This window comes from Grammomys surdaster, unplaced genomic scaffold (assembly GCF_004785775.1).
Source record: "Grammomys surdaster isolate TR1022 unplaced genomic scaffold, NIH_TR_1.0 125284, whole genome shotgun sequence".
NCBI lineage: Eukaryota > Metazoa > Chordata > Mammalia > Rodentia > Muridae > Grammomys > Grammomys surdaster.
This window is the reverse complement of record NW_021620163.1, coordinates 1,161,523-1,182,594: the sequence shown is the minus strand read 5'-3', so window position 1 is coordinate 1,182,594 and position 21,072 is coordinate 1,161,523. Positions and strand designations below refer to the sequence as shown.

The following is a 21,072-nucleotide window of genomic DNA, read 5'->3' as shown; positions in this document are numbered from 1 at the left end:
CTAGTACATGTTCTCTATGTACTCCAAACTATACCTCCCAAACCACATGATATCTCAAGTAGAGAAATTTTAACATTGATTAAGGGAGGTCTGATAAGCTAATGGAAACTAGAAGTTTTCCTAGGGAGACTTTCCTAAGCCTAGGGAGACTAGGCTTAAGCTTCTATTTCCCAGAAATAAGAATCTGGATTCAGGCACCTGTAGCCATGGTTAGCCAAACTGATGGTATCTTGTCACCTGGCCTGAAGTAAGAATAGGTAGCTAGAATGGCTAAGAAACTCTGTGGGAAGTTTCCGGAGCCTAATCAATTATAGAATCAGTCAGACTTCTAGAGACTGAGCTAGCAATCCAAGTAAAAAGCACATAACCTTTCCTCTAATTCCCCTAGCTGACATAAAAGCTGGGCTTGCAAGTCCATCAGGTGTCTTTATTCCTGAATTGGGAGACACTTGCATGCAAGAAATTCAGCTAAATAAAAGCTCTTTGCTTTTGCATGTTATTTAAGTCTGGGGTATCAATCTTAGGTGATTCTTGGACTATAATAGTACAAGGCCATGGAAATCTATTCATTTTGAAGTAAAAAAAAAAATTAGATTAAGTCAGCTTGGAAGATTAGATTGTATGAAGGCCAGAAGCTTCCTGGTCTAAGTCTAGACACAGTTATAGCAGAGAAGAAAACACTCTGATCTCAGTCCATGCTGTGTATTTTTGCAGTTTGGATATGGCTCTCATCCCATCTCACACCCTTTATTTTATCCTGTTCTCACATCATCCCTTTGCCCCAATCTATATTCTCATCTTCTCACACAAGGCCTTTCGTTCTTAGAGTAATCGATTCCTCCCTACCTCCTATCTGCAAGCAAGATGATCTTTCTATTTCCATTTCTATTTCTATTTCTTCTCCAGCCACAAAATTTTCAGTGCATCTGGCAGTTCCATGTAAAAGAAGCCCTCATTGGCCAAAAGGATTCTACTCCCTTCCAATGACTGACAGTGCCCTAGTAGCAATCCCTATCCAGGCCTACTCTATTTCCAAAGCTCCCAGTATCATGCCTGTTGAAAGTTGGTCAAATTTTCAGAGTTTGCCTTACCTACCCTGAATATAAAGAAGGTCCATGCTATTCTTGTAGAATTCCTTCTGTACACAGTATTAGACTCCAGGTAGCAACCTTTTTATTCGGTACCAGTGTCCTTTGGGCCAACAAAGAAAATAAAAAATAAAAAACCCTTAATATACATCATGAACTATGGGACAAGAGCTGTGACACAGGAGTTCAGTATAAGCTTTAAAGTGTTTGGTCTACACCTGTAGTCAAAATTGATATCCACTGCCAGCTTGTCTCCATGACTCCACTAGTTGTCCAAGTGTCCTCAGACATTTAACCCTTTGAACAGGTGCTACAAGCACAAATACATAACAGAAGGAAACCATATCAGATCCTACCTTGTCCCACTGGATGATTCTATTCCCTCAACTTGTTTCATACACGGGTCCAGATGATCCAAATTTTCTCACAACCCCTCCCAATGTTTCCTTTGTGGTTTTTTTTTCACAATGCCTCCTCCTAGCTGCAAGCCTGATTGCCAATGCTACTATCACTTCTTCTCCCTTAGGGACAAATCCCTCTCTATTCTTGGCCATGCTCATGCCTCTGTGGGAGAAAGATGATTCATCTTATCTATAATTATCCAGAAAACTTATTTTTCTTCTCTTTCTCCTACCACACAGCATTACTTTTGCTCTCAAAATGTATTGATTTCAGGTACCATAAAATGTCCACAGAGGAATTTCTTCTAGGGTATTGAGAGTCTCCACTGTGTGCATGCCTCCAAACATGTCCAGACTTCTCTTTCTAGTGATAGTCACACTGCAACTAATCCCACATGGACTAACCAAGTTCTACTGAGTTTTCCCCAAGAACAGGTATCCTAAGGCTGCCTTTCTGTCTATCATGGTAGGCCACAGCTAAACCCAATACCTTATTTGTGGGGCTGTTGCTTGAGTACAGGCATAAGTCCTGTTGGGCAGAGTTGTGGATCTCAGGTGACTGCCAGGGCTTAGGGAGGCAGAAGTATAGGAATTTGACTGAGTTCACTCCATTTGGCGCTAGGCAGATGCTAGGCTGAAAAGCCACCAGTACTTTGCCCAGGTGTGGAGAGGTCTTAGCCTGAAGTCCCACGGGGGCAGGTCTCCTGAGTGAGGGTCTCTGGACTGACATGGATGACAGGGAGACTGGTGGTCTCTGTCTTTGAGTTCCCAGACACCGCTGGGAGCTGCAGAAGAACTGAGACATGAGGGCATACAGGCTGTACTGGCCCACAGCTGAGAGAGAAGAGGGGAGAGAAGCCTACCCCCGGCAGTGTCCCATGGGTAGAGACTCTTGGTTATGGCACTCGATTGGCTGGCTCAGCTAGCTTGTTTGAATTGGCAACCTCCTCAGTGGGAGATTAAGCAGCAGCTCGGTAGTCTAAGGTCCCCTCCACAGCTCTCCACTGCACTCCCCAAAGACACGAGCAAGTCCATGGTTTTAAAAGGTTTATTGTCTTGGCAAAAAGTGAACGTGGCTGCACTCCTTTCTCCATTCTCAGGGCAGACCTGAGTTAAATAGGGAGGGAGAAGGGAGGAGGGTCTGGGAAGGAATGCTTAATTGACTATGCCTTCTGGCCTTCAGGTATCTCATTAATATGGAAATCTCTTGAGACTGAGGCCTATAGTCAAGACCTCTACCTGTGCTGGGTGACACAAACCTCTCTTTGGGAGGGGCTGTGGAGGGCTGAAGCTAAGTGAAGAGAACCAGGGGCCCAGGAGCAAAGCCTAACACCTTCTATCACATTAGGGTCCAGGGTTCGAGGCCTGTGCTAGACCAGGTGCCCAGGTGCATCTCACAGCCCACTGCTTCAAATTGATGGGCATGGCTTTGGCTTATGGTATGCTTTGAACCTTGCTTCTCATTGCCTAGGATTTTGAAACCAAGATTTAGCTCACTCCACCACTATGTCTTTTCCTTCTCTTCATTAGATTTCTTCCCTTGCTTAGCCCATGTCTCTGCAGCAACACAGAGCCTTAGACATGCCAACAGTAGAAAAATGAGATATCTGCTTATTTCTCAGGGAAAAATGATGATATTGCATCAATGAATATGGTTTGGGTGAAGAAAATGTTAACAAATTGAACCAATTATCAAATGAGATTGTTTTAATCTTTTTTTAAATTGGATATTTTATTTATTTACATTTCAGATGTTACCCCCTTTCTCCATTCTCTACCCCAGGAACCCCCATCCCACCCCCTCCTCCTGCTTCTATGAGGGTGTGTCTCCAACCACCCATCCACTCCCACCTATCCGCCCTCGAATTATTCCTCACAGGGGCATCCAGACTTCACAGGACAGAGGACCTTCTCTCCCACCTATTCCCCAAATGGCAATCCTCCATTACATATATAGCTGGAGCCATGGGTCCCCCCATGTGTACTCCCAGGCTGGTTGTTTAGACCCTGGAAGCTCTGGTTGGTTGGTATTGTTGCTCTCCCCATGGGGCCGAAAACACCTTCAGCTCCTTCAGTCTTCTGAACTTCTCTATTGGGAACACCTTGATCAGTTCAATGGTTGACTGTGAGCATCCACCTCTGTATATATCAGGTTCTGACAGAGCCTCTCAGGAGACAGCTATATCAGGCTCCTGTTAGCATGCACTTGCTAGCATCCACAACAGTGTCTGCATTTGGTGACTGCACATGGTATGGATCCCCAGGTGGGGCAGTCTTCAGATGGCCTCTTCTTCAGTCTCTGCTCCACACTTTGTCTTCATATTCACTCCCATGAGTATTTTGTTACTCCTTCTATGAGGGACCAAAGCACCCACACTTTGATCTTTCTTCTTCATGAGCTTCATGTGGTCTGTGAGTTATATCTTGGGTATTGTGAATGTTTGGACTAATATCCACTTATCAGTGAGTGAATACCATGTGTGTTCTTTTGTGATTGGGTTATTTTACTCCAGATAATATTTTCTATTTCCATCCACTTGCCTAAGAATTTCATGAATTCATTGGTTTTGTTTGCTTGTTTGTTTGTTTTTAAATAGAAACAAGTCTTTATTAAGTAATTTTTAATAAAAAATAAAATAAAACTCTTATAATTCTCTTTACAGCAAATATATAATATCAGTGCTTTGGCCACCTTAAGTTAAAGGCCCTTTATCATAAAATATATGGTTTAAATAGCTGAGTAGTACTGCATTGTGTAAATGTACCATATTTTTGTATCCATTTCTCTGTTGAAGGACATCTGTGTTCTTTCCAGCTTTTGGCTATTATAAATAAGGCTGCTATGAACATAGTGGAGCATGTGTCTTCTTACATGTTGGAACATCTTGTGGGTATATGCCCAGTTGTGTTATAGCTGAATATTCAGATAGTATTATGTCTACTATTCTGAGGAACTGCCATACTGATTTTCAGAGTGGTTGTACCAGCTTGCAATCCCGCCAACAGTGGAGGAGTGTTCCTCTTTCTTCACATCCTCGCCAGCATCTGCTATCACCTGAGTTTTTGATCTTAGCCACTCTGACTGGTGTGACGTGGAATCTCAGGGTTGTTTTAATTTACATTTCCCTGTTGACTAAAGATTTTGAACATTTCTTTAGGTGCTTTTTGACCATTCAAGTTTCCTTAGTTGAGTATTCTTTGTTTAGCTCTGCACCCTATTTTTAATAGGGTGATTTGGTTGTCTGGAGTCTAATTTCTTGAGTTCTTTGTATATGTTGGATATTAGCCCTCTATTGGATGTAGGATTGGTAAAGATCTTTTCACAATTTGTTGGTTGCAGTTCTGTCCTATTGACAGCGTCTGAAGATAGAAATTGAAGATTTCAGAAGATGGAAAGATCTCACATACTAATCTATTGGCAGGATTAATATAGTAAAAAATGGCCATCTGGCAGAAAGTAATCTACAGATTCAATACAATCCCCATCAAAATTTCAACTCAATTCTTCATAGAGTTACAAAGAGCAATTTGCAAATTCATTTGGAATAACAAAAAGCCGAGGACAGCAAAAACTATTCTCAACAATAATAGAACTACTTGATGAACCACCATCCCTACTCTCTAGCTGTACTACAGAACAATAGTGATAAAAATTGTATAGTACTGGTACAGAGACAGGCAGGAAGATCAACAGAATAGAACTGAAGACCCAGAAATGATCCCACACATTTATGGTTCCTTCATCTTTGACAATGGAGCTAAAACTATCCAGTGTAAAAAAGATAGCATTTTCAACACATGGTGCTAGTTGAACTGACAGTCATCATGTAGAAGAATGTAAATCAATCCATTCTTATCTCCTTGTACGAAGCTCAGTCCATGTGGATCAAGCATCTTCATGTAAAACGAGATACACTGAAACTAATAGAAAAGTAAGTGGGGAAGAGCCTTGAATACTTGGGGACAGCGGAAAAGTTCCTGAACAGAACACCAATGGCTTATGCTCAAAGTTCAAATTAAGTTCTTGAAAAGACAACTCTTAACTCTAACCACCGTGGCCCATGCAAGAGAAACAGAAAATGGCTTTAGACCTCAAGAAATTTAGTCCACCAGCTAACACAATCACAATGGATGTACCTGGGAAAGTAGAGTCCCTAGGACTACATGTCCAGAGGACTTCCTGCTGTTATACACCTTCACCCTTTAAGCGAGTTCTCAGCCCCTCACTTGGCATGATCATTGACACTTACAATAATGACAATTGACCTTTTTCAAAACATTTCTGCTTGAGCAGATTCAGAATTCTACCACTGCCCTTGGATAAAACATGATGCTCATCCAACAGATAAACAAACTTGATTTTTGTTCTACAAGCAAGTTAGTATGATTTTAGGAATAAAGGAAATGTGCTTTGTGACTTCTTCTAAGACAGTTGTCTGCTTTATTACTTTTTAACCATAGGTTGAATGTGTACTATACAATGTAAGAATCTATTCTATTATCTAAATAAAGATCTTCATGGAGGTACTTCTTGAAGTGGGTACAGAGTCAACTTAATAATGAAATTTTTATGTGTCTATGCCTTTTCAATGTCACTATTACAAATATGAGCCACACACTACCACAGTGGGCTTTCTTTTAATAAAAAAAAATTGTATTTACTTAGGAGCATTTAGAATGTCAACAAAACAGCCACATTTTTTTTTCAATTACAGAGTGGTATTCAGTTAACAGAAAAACAATTATCTTCGTATAAGCTGCATCAGAGACAACTGAAGATGGAAAAAAAACCCAAAAATAAAACCAAAAGAAAAGAAAAACAAAAACCAAACTACTGTCCCCATATATAACTAATTTGTGCTGTGCACCAACAAGAACCTGCTTTAAATTTCCCTGCCAATTTACAACCCCCAGACTGTACCAGACAAGGTTAGTGGCTATTGAGAATATCACCAGGACAGGGCTATCTAAAGACACATTTGGTAGTGTGTTAACTATACAAAAAAAGACACTGTACAGTTTAAAAACAAATCTTACACAGCCTTACATTTCAATTTTTTTTCTTTAAAAGGAGTCAGTTGTGTACAGGGGGGTTAATGCTTTATAGACAAGAAAAAAACTGTGCTAGAACCAACTTATTCATCATCATCATCTTCTTCATCTTCATCTTCCTCTTCTTCCTCCACTTCCTCATCCTCTTCATCTTTCTCATCATCTTCCTCTTCCTTCTTTTTCTTGCTCTTTTCAGCCTTGACTACCCCCTTTTTTGCTGCATCAGGTTTTCCTTTAGCTCTGTAGGCAGCAATATCCTTCTCATATTTCTCCTTCTGCTTAGCAGCCTTCTTCTCGTAGGGCTGCTTGTCATCTGCTGCAGTGTTGTTCCTCATCTCTCCTAGCTTCTTTGCAACATCACCAATGGATAAGCCAGGATGTTCGCCTTTGATTTTTGGGCGGTACTCAGAAAAGAACAAGAGGAAGGCCGAAAGAGGCCTCTTGGGTGCATTGGAGTCCTTGAACTTCTTTTTGGTCTGCCCTTTGGGAAGGATGTAGGTTTTCATTTCTCTTTCGTAACAAGCCTTGTCAGCCTTTGCCATATCTTCAAATTTCCCCTTTTCTTTAGCAGACATAGTCTTCCACCTCTCTGAGCACTTCTTGGAGAACTCTGAGAAGTTGACAGAAGCATCTGGGTGCTTCTTTTTGTGCTCCTCTCTGCAGGTTTGCACAAAGAATGCATATGAGGACATTTTGCCTCTCGGCTTCTTAGGATCTCCTTTGCCCATGTTTAGCTGATTTTCCTCCGCGAAGCACAGAGTCGCCCAGTGCCTGTCTGGCTCTCGCTTGTCCCGGTGCTGTCTCTATGGAGCTCAATGTACTGCAATGGCTGACAGTGGGCTTTTTTTTTTTCCTCTAAGCAATGGAGGGTTCTACTGAATGACTGTCTCATCTCCTCACACAATTATTACATCTTTATCAATACAGAACAATGGTAATTTACTGATAGTTGAGTTTAGACTATAGAGTTATTTTGTTTTCTGCTGATACTGCTTATTGTTTTAAGAAAGCTTAATGAAAACATCATATGTAAATTTGAAATCTGGAGATATTCCTTGGTGGTTAAGGGCACATACTGCCTTATAGAGTACTGGAGGATGGATGGTTCCCAACACTCAACTCACAATTGTCTGTAACTCCAGATGCAGTGTCTGAGATCTCTTCTGGACTCTAGAAGTGCTACAATTACATATATACATACTTCCACTTAGAAAACCACATATATACATATTTAAAAATAAGAGTATTTTTTAATATTTCTTCCTTAATTTCCACATATATCCATGAGTCTGAGGGTACTGGTTTAATAAAGATATCTGATATAGTGTTGATTGTTCCAAGTCTCTCCTTTTGTGTACATTGTCCAGTTGTGGGTTGAGGGTTAATTATTATCTTTTGCAAGAAGCTTTTTTGACCAGCGTTGATCAATACACTGATCTATAGGCACAGCAATATGTATTTAGAAATTTTGCTTGTTTGTTCATTTTTGCTATGTTCTGAAGCAAAATAATGTAGTAGATTTTCCAAAAGGGATAGTTACTTATTTAGTCTCAGGCTCTTGATCTTTTTAGCAGTGTCAAGTATGAGTTTTATCTCATGTAGGGTTTGGGGGCACCACAAATGACAATATGATTTTCTAGAATGTACTCCACGTTCAACAGAGATGATACACATATGAACTATCCCAAACACTAACAACATGAGACATCCACTGGCAAAAACCCAGAAAAATATCAACGTTATACAGGAAGAACTTTTATTAAAATTTTTTCTAATATCTGGATCGACATTTCAAAGATGAAGTCATTCAAATTATCAAATGGGAATGAGTAGAAGGCAGAGACACATGAGGGTTTCCTGGGACTGGATGGGCTCAAAGTACAGTCAATGCATGTATGAAATCTTCACGAACATAATCAACATTTCCAACAACTTGAGGAATAGGAAATAGTACCATTGTGCTCCTAGTACATTACATCTGAAGCTTACTTTTCATGAAGACTCATTTTCCTGCCTAACTCAGGATGGATAGATGTCACTCCAGCATCTAGAGTATTTTCTTCTTCTCACAGCTCTGTCTGTACTTCTTTAGCCTCAAAACTAAATGTCTGCATTTCAGAAGAGCTCCTCTTCATTATGGTCTAGACTTGAAGATTTTTTTTATAGACTTGAAGATTTTGATAGTACTCATAATAACATGATTTTTGATTACAAATAATTTAGTTTATTATACCATATATTTAAAAAGATATAATTTCTCCTAAACTGAAGAATCAATTTGCACAAAATCATTTAAATGCAAAATACAAGTGAACTGAATCTGTAAAAAATTTAAATTAAATATATTTAATAATCTGAAAATTTTCTGAACTATTTATAATTTGGAATTTCTGCAAAAACAGTGCCATGCACTGTGAAACCAATATGTGGAGATGTATATCATTAGGACATTAGAAATCACAAACCTCAGGGACTTAGGGGTATATTAGAGTTTTGGTATCTTTATGTCATTTATGTTGAAATAAAACAACAAGGGCTTGCATATATGCATAAGTTTATGCTTTTTAATATGTGAATCTTTATTTAAATGAATATTTTATTTTTCAGTTTCTGCAAGGCCTCTTGTACATCTTTGTTCCTCAAGCTATAAATTAGAGGGTTGAGCATGGGGATCACCAGGGTATAAAAAAGTGAAGTGATTTTATCCTGATCCAAAGAGAAAGCAGAAGCAGGACGAAAATACATGAAGAGCAGTGTTCCCTGGAAAATGGCAACTGCAGTTAAATGAGAGGCACAAGTAGAGAAAGCTTTGAACCTCCCATTAGTGGAGCAGATTTTTAAGACTGATGAGATGATATAACAATAGGAGACCAGGACTCCTGAGATGGTGCTCAATTCAATCAAACCAAAAATAATAAAGGTAATTAACTCATTCATCTTTGTATCTGAGCAAGATAGTACCAGGACAGGAGGGATATCACAGAAAAAATGATTAATCTCATTAGATCCACAGAAACACAATCCAAAGGTCATTAGAGTGTGTATCACAGTATCTATCATTCCTACTAGGTAAACTCCAACCAGAAGTTGGTAGCAAAATGTACTGGACATGTCTACTACATACATCAGAGGATTGCTGATAGCCTTGTACCGATCAAAGGCCATCACTGCCAGTAGCATGCACTCAGCATCTACAAAGATACAGGTGAAAAAAAATTGCAGTGCACATCCAACAAAAGGAATGTGTTTGTGCTTTGCCATTAGGTCCACCAGCATCTTTGGTCCAACAGCAGTGGAATAACACAGATCTGAGAAAGAGAGGTGACTGAGGAAGAAGTACATTGGTGTGTGAAGTTGGGGATCCAGTTTAATCAAAACAATCATTCCAATATTTGCCACAAGAATAATGAGATAGATGAGAAGAAATACAATGAATAGAACCACTTTCATGTTAGTGTCATTAGTGATTCCCAGTAAAACAAATTCAGTGTTTGAGGAGCAGTTTCCATCATCCATTCTTCTTTGTTCTTTGCCTGGATAGATGCAGAAAGCATTAAAACAATAGACTAAAATTTAATCTATCTAACCAAGAAAATTGTAGTCAGCATTCAGAATCTAATTTAATTTTGTAACATATATTTTGTATATTCATACAACACAAATCACTCTTCAAATGACATGATCACTAAAAATTCTTGAAAATATTTAATGGAGAGTTGATCATGTTTTCATCTAAATTAAAAAATAATTCTTGACACACAATTTTTATGCTCATTCTAAGATTGTAGAATTGAAAAGCATAGTATTTGTTACTAGATCATGATTCCCATAAAATAAACAACAAAAGGATATATGAAGTCCAAAAGTATAAAAAAAAAGTTCTTAAAATTGAACTGAAGGATCACACTTTATATGAATATTAAAAAATAGTCATAGTTTAACTTCTCATCATAGAATAAAATACAAATAAATTCATAGAAATTTCTATGTTATAGTTGTGCTACATTTTGTTAATGACACATATTTCATTAAATCATTTGTCACTTGTTATCACTCATTGTTTTTATGATCTGAATATAGGAATTACCAGATTCCAAACACTGAATTTGCATGAAAGAAGATTATCAAGCCAATGTAAAAAAAAGTTGTTATACAATACTTCTGTATCATTGATTTATCATTAACCAGATGATACCTATAAATATCAGGAGCTTCTGAAGAACACATCTTCGGTTATTTGTGTTAATCTTTGCTTTTATAGGTATTATGTCAGAGTTGATAAATTATTTTATAAACAATTGATAAACTGTTTATAAACTTGATAAATTAATTTGTTCATAAATTAATTTGAGTTTTCTGTACTAAGTCATTATGGCATATGGTTCTTATGGAGTTTACACAGAGTTTCATTTGTAACGTTTTTATTTTATTAGTATTTGGCAAAAAATTGTAAAAAAAAATACATATTCTTATCACTTACAGAGTTATTTTACAAAGAAATTGTGATTACTTAAGAGTCATAAAATTCTTTATAAAATTATATAAGTGGCAAATCAAGTCAGTTAAATTGATACAAGTGTAGCAAGAAGACCCAATGGCCATTAGAATTTAGTCTGTTTTTTAACTGACACAAGGTATATTATTGTTTTTTGGCATATTCTTCTGAACTTGATAATGCAGAACTTGATTACTTGGATAAAGAAAGAAAGATATCTTTTCCTGTATTGTTTAAATGTAGATGTTGAGAAACTTACCTCAGATATTTCTTCTGCCTTTATCTCCAGTACCTGGACAATATGTCCATCACACTGTTTTTCTGTCATGCTGTTGGCTTTTAAACATGTTAGAGTCGGTGTTCACTGTTCTGTATGTAAGCAGGATTAATTAGATTCCCATCTCAGCTTTTTCTCTGAGGAATACTGCCAGAGCTTTGATCAAGGCTGAACTTTTAATTCTGTATCCTGGTTAATAAATGGATGTATATCAGATGCTACACAGAACTTATTCATAAGATGTATAGCATTTAGTAAAACCAAACATCCAATAACCAAACTGAAATATGTTTTTTATAATGGTCATATTTTCTATCTCATTTCTTTTCTTTCTGCAACAAACTCCTCAATTCTGGTGATCTTAAGCAATGCTTCTCATTAAAAGTTTTTCTCTTCTTTCACAACTCCACTGCACTTAATCATGTCTATAAAATGTTTCATCTGTACTCATTACTTTTTGTATGGCCATAAAGAGTGGGTCTTGTTTGATTTTATCTTCATGGCATATAGGTGTGGTTATACAGTATTATCTATAAATAATAGATCAGTAAAAGTATCATGTTGATTATTTTCAAGTAGATACACTGGTGAATGATTATTAAGAATAAGAATAAAATTGTGTGAGGTAAAATGATAACTTCAAATGCAAGTACATAGTACATTTGAGGAAAATGTAGAGTGTAACTCATTTACCAAATAATTTAGTTGTTCTTACTTAAATCAATGATTTGAAAATTAGGAAAATCAGAATTGTGACATTTCTGGGGTATTAAAAAATGCACTCTCCAATTACTAATATGATATTATACACTCTTGATATGGTCTTAGTATTTTGATATCTATGTCATTGCATTCTCATTTGGATAGAAATCTAGATACTGTATTTATATTTTGTTACATAAAATATTTTGGTCATTTTCTTCTGTATAGAATACCTTTTATCACCTCCTTTTCCCTCATCAAAGGCATTTCAGGATAAAATTGACAGGTCAAAATACAGATTAGAGGTGGGTATGGTAACAGTAGTGATATTTTGTTACATAATATTTAGTGCAGTGTGATATCATTGAATTCAAAATGTATAATTTTTCTATCCCAAATGAGGATATGAGATCTGTAAGTAATAAAACTGTTCTGGAATTCTATGCCCAAGGTGTTTGTTTTATCCCAAATACCAAATATCAGGAGTCCTAATTAAATAGTTATCATAGATAATGAAAATAAAGAAACACACAAAACAAAAATAAAACACAAAACAGTCATGCCTACAGAAGAAAATCTTGAGTATTACCATGAAACATCTTACTATATACTCCACCCCCTATTGTGATCTAAACAACTGTTTTGTTAAAAGAGAATGGAGACATAGCTCACATCGCATCTCTGTCACTCTGCAAAATTGAACCAGTCATTGGAATGAAGAGGGACATTTTGAAAGGCAACAAATTGAGCTCTAAAATTGTAACTTTATCTTACATGTATATTTCAGTTTCTTTATCCTGAGTTTATACTGTTATGTCATGCTGCACAATTATTAGGAGCATAATAAGTTACATAACTGCCTTGATAATGAACAGCATACCATCTGTGGAGAAGGCTCCCTGAATAGTCACTTTGTAAGGCATAGTCCATTTCAGGATACTCACATTTACTGTGTTATAATTCACGATAGTACATCCATTTACATTTTGTCTTAAAATGACTAGTTTACATTTAGTAAATTACTGTAAATATAAATCTTCTATACAAAATAGCATAACATTGATCAGCATAAACTGATGTGTCACACAAATCATCCAGAGAATTCCATTTATAGAATTCTTATTAAGTAGTAAGTATCCATGTAGTTTTATAAACATCCTTAATGCTAGAATTTCTCCCCAAATACCATGACTTTGCTACTTTCCCCTCAGCTCCCTCTGTCTATCTATATTTTGCCCCTCCTATTATCCTTCTCCCTATTAACACCATACTGTGTTTTTCCATATCCTTCCTTAAAATATGTCGCTTCCCCACCCATAATACCTTTGGGAGTTCCCTGACTTCTATAGATATCCTAAGTTAAACAAAAGTTAAACAAAAGAAACAAAAACACTAAAGAGTTGAAGCAATATCCACTTTAAGGTTTTTTTTCCTTTAATTAATTTATTCACTTTATATCCTGACTGCTCTCTTCCTTCCATCCCCCCCCCCTTCCTCTCTGAGAGGGTGGGCACTTTATCCCCCCCTTGGGTATCCCTCACACTGGAGCATTAAGTCTCTGCAGGGTTAGGGACATCCTCTCCTACTGAGGCCAGACAAAGCAGCCCAGTTGGGGAACTGACTCCACAGGCAGCTAACAGCTTTAGGGACAGCCCCCACTGCTCCAGTTGTTAGGGCAGTCACACAGAGACTAAGCTGCACATCTTCTGGGCATCTCAGTCCAGCTCATGTATGCTCATTGATTGGTAGCTCAGTCTCTGGGAGCCCCCAGGAGTTCAGGTTAGTTATCTCTGTTCATCTCCATGTGGAGTTTCTATTCCCTTGTGTCCCTCAACACTTTGCTGAACACTTCCATAAGAGTACCCAAGCTTCATCTAATGTTTGACTGTAGGTCTCTGCATCTGTTTCAGTCAATTTCTGGGTAGAACCTCTTAGAGACTAATTATGCTACCCTCCTTTCTGAAGGGATTGGTGCTTGCCCAAGGGATGGGTCTAAATTCTTGCCGGGTATTGTTTGGCCATTCTCTCAGTCTCTGCTCTGTCTGTGTCCCTGAATTTTTTGCACACCCCAAAAGACATGGTATATATTCATTTATAAGTGGATATGAGGCTTACAGTACAAGATACCAGTACCATGCTCCACAGACTCATAGAGCCTAAACAAGAAGAGAAGCCTAATTTAGGATGTTTGAATCTTATTTAGAAGGCAGCACAAAATAGTCATAGGAGACAGATGGAGAGAGGGAACTGGGTGGGAGTGTGGTTGGGGATAAATGGGTAGGGTGTCAAAATCACATGTGGGGAGATAAAGGAGAGAGAGCCAGAGGGCCAGAAGAATGAATGAAAATTTGAAGCTGGCAAGGGTAGGGATGGGACATCTTTAGTACATTCCAGAGACCTGGGATAGGAGAGCTTCCAAGAAGCCAATGAGGGTAACCTTAACTGTGTAGATATGGAATCTGAAGTGGCCATCTCTTGTAGTCATGTTGGAATCCCGCAATATAGGGATAAGGACACCATGCCACCCAAAGAAACCTTTCCATGTCTAAGTTCTAATGTTATTTTTATTTCCTGAGATGAAGTGGGGATGGGAGCTGTACCCAAGCTGTGGAACTACATACCTTGGGTTGGGCCCAGAACATTTTCTTCTTTGATTAAATGATCTCTAGGACTAGGCCTAGAAGCTTTAGCCTCCATACAGTATAATTTTCCAAACTGACTGTTTCAATCCAGCTTCTCTCAACTTCTGACTGAATTGTTCTGCCTGGTCTCATACTAACTTTGGCAATATGTTCTAATGTTCTGACCACTTCTCATTCTCAGGCCAGTTTTGTCTTCACTTTTGTCAAGATTCATTTTACTTTATTATCATTGTCTATTCAGACTATCAGAAGTAATGTGTTTATTCTAAGCCCAATTTTACTTCAACTGATTGCTTGGCTCAAAAGATGTCATCCCTTTGCAGATTATACTTTTTTTTTTTAACATTCTGACCAATTTTTACTCCCCCTTCTTCTCCCACTCCCTCCTTCCCACTTTTCCTACCTCCTCCTATCTACTCCTCTGTTTTTCTTGAGAAAAGGGCCAGCCTTGAAGGATATCAACTAGCCATGACACATAAAATTGCAGTATGACTAGGCAACTCTTCTATTAATGCTAGATAAGGCAACTCAGTAGGGCAAAAGGGTCCCAAAAGCAGGCAACAAAGACAGTGACAGCTCCTGCTACCACTTCTAGGAATCCAAAGAAGACCAAGCTACACATCTGTAACATATGTATAAAGAAGGTCCTAGGACAAGCCATCCTGGGTGGCAGTTCAGTCTCTACAAGCCTCTGTGGGCCCAGGTTAGTTGATTCTGTGGGTTTTCTTGTAATGTCCTTGACTTCTCTGGCTCCTGCAAGCTTTCCTGTCCCTCTTCTGTGGGATTCCCCAAGTTCCAACTAATGATTGACTGTGGGTCTCTGCATCTGTTTCCGTCAGTTGCTGTGTGAAGCCTCTTTGATAACAATTGGGCTCCACAATATTTCATGAATATAGCAGAATATCATTAGGAATCATTTCCTGACTTTTTTTTCCAGTTCATGTTGGTTTCTGCTGTGGGTCCTGGGCTATCCAGATTATTGTTTCTGGCCCCCAGGTTGTACTATTAATTATAGCCCAAATGTTCCATACTAACAGTGGCTGTCTCTGAAGGCCATTAAATCTATCCTCTTTGTAACATTCTTCCTAAAAATCTGAGAGGAACAGCTGCTTTAAAACTAACGCCAATATTAAAATTACTAAAGGTTTCTGTTTTTATTTTAGATGATAATTTTAAAATATGAAAGAAATGAACTTAATTGTAATATGATAGACCAGTTGTTTTTAATGAAAAGTAATTCTTAGTGAAAGGGTTTTATATTGATATTGGTATCACACAGGCATTGGGGTATTTTTGCATTCCTTATGTCAACATGTAGTCATCTGGACAAATTGTAGTCCACCATTAATAGAACTGTTGCATGGTACTGTTCCAGCAGATAAAACAGATTGCTAAGTCTTCTTTTTTGTTGGAAATAATAAGAGCTCAGGTGACGTTAATAAATATTTTCATTTTTGTGTAATGTTTGGAAAAAAGGATAATTATTCAAGAAACACCATGTGAATGTTGTGGCATTTATTTCACAAAACATGTTGAACTATATTTTATACAAGCCATTACAGAAAATAAAACTTTATAATAAAACTGGAGCAGAGGTCTGTCACAGCAAGTATAATATAACATTGAGAAACAAAGGGTCCACAAAGTTAATTAATTCTATGAAACTAAAAATGATGAATAGAATTGTGACCCATGTAAATGAGTAGTACATAAATAGAAGTGACATCTAACTAGAGTTAAATAGCCTGATTAGATTATAAAACTCTTAATTCCATCCCAATATCACTCTTTCTATTTCACCATAAAGCCTAGAGAGTAACATCCCTTTTGCAAATTCATCCCAATATGGAAAGTAGGTAAGAAAATAACGGGTCCCTTTTTGATGGTTTCATTTTATGTCTATCTTTTATCTTGAGATTATATCATAATGACGCCCTTTAATTCTTCCACTTCATTCCTGAAATCTTCCTATATAACCTCTTTGCTCTCTTTCAAATTCCTGGCCTCTTTTTTCATTAACTGTTGTTAACTGTTGTTATATGCTTGTATGTATATACTAATAAATTCTTAACTATAATCTGCTCAGTCTGTATAATGGTAACTAAATATGTGTTTTTAGGGGTGACCATTTACTATTTTGTAACCAATTTGTGTGCTCTTGCCTAGGGAAGACTGGTTCTCCCACTCTCATAATTTCTTAGTTGTTTCTAATTTTTTGTGTCTAGTTGAGGACTTGTGAGTTTTCCCGCCTTTACTTTGGCATGTTTGTGTTGAGCTCACATAGTTCACAATTAGCCAGTCATGTTGGGGAGATTGTATTGGTAAACATTCTGACATTCCTAGGAGACACAATCACAAAGAAAACTCCCTGATCCTTAGTTTGGGAAGTCTTTTGTAGATGAAGCCAATAATGAGATCTTAATCTATAGAGTTAAAACAGAACATCTGAAAAATACATCAACATATTGTTCAGTAAGACCTTACTTTATTTTTTTATTAATCATTTTATTCATTTACATTTCAAATATCTCCCTTCTTGGATACCCTTCATCAATAATCCCCTATCCCATACCCCCTCTCCCCACTCACCTTTGCCTCTATAAGGGTGCTCCTCCACCCACTCACTCACTCACTCACTCCTGCCTCAGCATCCCCTTATGCTACAGTATCAAACCCCCATAGGACCAAGGGCCTCCCCTCCCATTGAAGCCAGATAAGGCAATCCTCTGCTACATAGGTATCTGGATCCATGGATCCTTCCATGTATACACTTTGGTTAGTGGTTTAGTCTCTGGGAGATCTAGATAGACTGGATAGTTGATATTGTTCTTCCTATGGGGTTGCAATCCCTTTCAACTCCTTCAGTCCTTCTCCTAGCTTTTCCATTTGGGTCTCCAGGCTCAGTCAGATAGTTGACTGTTTCTGTATCTGTATTGGTCAGGTGGTGGTAGAACCTCTTAGCAAACAGCCATATCAGGCTCCTCTCAGTAAGCACTTCTTGGCATCATCAATAGTGTCTGAGTTTGGTGTGTGTAGATATGATGGATCTCTATAAGGGAGATCTCTGGATGGCTTTTCTATCAGTCTCTGTTCCATTTTTTGTCCCTTTCTATTCTTTGGAAAGGAACATTTCTGGGTAAAAAATTTTGAGATGGGTGGGTGGTCCCATCCCTCAACTGGAGGCCATGCCTATCTACAGGAGGTGGTATCTACAGGTTCTATCTCCCCTTTGTTGTGAATTTTAGCCAGGATCATCCCTGTTGGGTCCTGAGAGCTTCTCACCTCCTTGGTATCTTGGATTTTCTGCTATCCCCAGTTCCTCATCCCCCATTGCTCTATATTTCTATTTGATTTCCTGACTATCGGTACTTCTCTCTTATCCCTACCAATACCTGATCCTGCCCCACTTTTCCCCACCACCTCCTCTCTTCCTCCCAGGTCCCCCTCTCCTTCTACCTCTTGTGATTATTTTGTTTCCCCTTCTATGTAGTGTTGAAGCATCCACACTTTGGTCTTCCTTCTTCTTAAGCTTCATGTGGTTATGAAATAGATTCTGTTATGGATATACTTGAGTGTCCCATATCCTTGTCAAGGTCATATTCAGGATATTCAGCAGCAAGAGCCAAAGGCAGTACTGATACCCATTTACTGATATTTACTAATGTTGTTGTACCTGGACAATGAAATTTAACATCGATCACTGTTTGATTTAAAAAGAAAAAAGTCTGTTTTTAAAGATTAAGAGTAAAATTAAATGATTGTATCTTAGGCTTCTGATATTCTGATATTCACAGCAGTTCTGTGGAATGAAAAGACTACAGTGTCAGACACTAACCATAGATAAAACTAACTCTTCAACATCATATATACAAAGACATAAAATTCAGAATAAAAAGTTAGCTTCTTTACATTGTTTTATAAAGTTTTAATTTTCTTTCCAGGACTATTAGTTCAAACCTACTATAACAAATGAAGTGCATATGTGTATGTGTGGATCTAGTCATTGCCAAGAGGTTGTCATAAAAATGAATGTGTGAATGAAATGTGTGTGAATTTTATGACCATTGTGTCCTCTCAGTTGTTACTATAAACTGTTCATACTTTCATATTATTGAAAAAATAGTTTCTGCTGTTGTGCGTTTTATAATAGCTTGAGTTTTAGAATACAATAGAATTGACTAGAAATATCTTAATCTTTCTTTTTAATCTGTCAATCAATCATATCTATCTATCTATCATCTATCTATCTATCTATCTATCTATCTCACTGACTGTTTAGTTGTCATGTATATATTATCTATATCAACTATAATTCACTTATATTATATCTACCAATATATCTAAGTATCTTTCCTCTTCTCATCTCTATCTATCTATCTATCTATCTATCTAACTAATCTATCATCTATCAATTTACGTATATTTATTGAACCACTACCAATATGTCATCTTTGTATTAGCTGTGTGTTTATTCATGTATATATCTATCTATATCTATCTATCTATCTATCTATCTATCTATCTATCTATCTATCTCTCAAGTAACTGAATAATCCATGGTCTTCCTGGATTTAAGGCATAAAACAGCATACCTCTCACTTTCCTTGTATGTAATTAAGAGCCTGGAGGTTTTTACAGATTTATATACAGCTATGAAGACCATTATTTATGGTTATGCTTTTATCATTTCCATTTTCCTAGAGAGGTCTTAAATGCTAAAGCAATTGCTTAGGGCTTAAAATCTCAGCATCGTGAAAAATAAAAAATAATTGTGTCCAGAATTTACCATGTAATGGCATAAGTGTTAACAAAGAAATATGGTCTGTGGAAATCCATAAAGCCTAATGTAGCAAGTAAAATTTCTTCAATTTGTCTACATGAATGTTCTGTTCTGAGGTGTAAATTTTTTCACTTGCTATTTAAACACATACCTTTTTTATCTTTAATTCTTTTCTGAAAACTTTCACATAGTTATGTTTTGTTGGCAGCTAGATAATTAAAATATTCAGTGTCTTTTAACTTTATAATTTTTAAGAACACACTGGCCAAAGAAACATGTAAGCTAAAAGCAAATCTTCACTTCTTCCTCCTTTTCTCCAAATATACCCCATAAATATCACAACCATCTCTGTAGCAGGCACTTGTGTGGCCTCCCCTTATTTTCTACTTATGTCTCCAGTGTATCACACAGATCTTCTTCCCCATCCTTACTTGCCCCTAATCCATTTGTCCTACCTCCTAACCACAGCATGTGTTCACTGGGAACCACTAGCCAAGCCTGTCAGAAAAGTGAGTAGGCCAGGCAATCAGGTAGATAAGCCTCAGCATTTCACTTACACCCTCTTCTCCAAAACCAATTCCTCAGTCTCTTTCTAAATCTGTAGCATACTACCTGTTGTATTTTCTTGCTAGTCTCTGTCCACATTGCAAGGCAAATATGTAGACTGTGGTAGAGTGCCCTGCTTTCCTCCCTCGTGTGGGTCCACAAAACATTCCTTCATTTAGCCCCTTCCCATACTTAAATGCCAGCTCTAAAATCCTAGGATCTTATTCTAGAACTCTCAATGCTCAAACCTTGCAGGATCAAAAAAAAAAAAAAAAAAAAAGCATCTCTACCAGGCAACATATAACTACCACACCCTCCCAAGAATCAGAGAAGACAAAAGAAACTAAGGAAAAGAAACCCAACCAACAAAGACAAGCCCAGAAATCTATCACTACCTAGAATGAAAATCTTCCTAAAGGCAGAGGCTTAGAGAGCAACATAAAAACAATTTCCTTACGGGATATCGGCCTGTTTAAATAGATTACCTGCTCTTGATTTAACTTTGGTATACAGTATCTGTCCAGAAAATCATCTATATCATCTAGATTTTCCAGTTTTGTTGAGTATAGGCTTTTGTAGTAGGATCTGATGATTTTTTGAATTTTTCCTGCTTCTATTGTTATGTTTGATTGTGTTCATTTGGATACTGTCTCTGGGCCCTTTAGTTAGTTTGGCTAGGTGTTTATCTATCTTGTTGGTTCTCTCAAAGAACCAGCTTTTGGTTTTGTTGATTCTTTGTATTGTTCTCTTTGTTTATTATTTCTATAAAGAAAGGCCTATATAAAACTGTAGTAGATGATGTACTAGAGCTGAAAGAAGTAGAAACATACACTGAACCCAAAATCTATTACTAATTGATATCCACTTACAAATGAATATTTTTTTCTCAAAGGGAGTTTTAGAAGAAAACTAACTACTATTATGTATATGCTATATGCCCAGCAGTAGATGGCCAACAGAACATGAATTCAAGGGAATCTTTGGATAATGTAGAGTCTTTATCTCATAATGTCCTATTAGGATACTTTCTATGTTCTTCCTTTCTCTCTCTCTCTCTCTCTCTCTCTCTCTCTCTCTCTCTCTCTCTCT

At 37.3% G+C, this 21,072-nt stretch overlaps 1 protein-coding gene across 1 annotated transcript; it reads right to left on the bottom strand.

The window, feature by feature from the left end:
- Positions 1-9,124: 9,124 nt before the first annotated feature.
- Positions 9,125-10,060, bottom strand: LOC114637396 (olfactory receptor 5W2-like). The gene has a single exon (XM_028785624.1). The coding sequence runs from the start codon at positions 10,055-10,057 to the stop codon at positions 9,125-9,127; it is 933 nt and encodes a 310-aa protein (XP_028641457.1). The 5' UTR covers positions 10,058-10,060.
- Between the last annotated feature and the right edge of the window lie 11,012 nt (positions 10,061-21,072).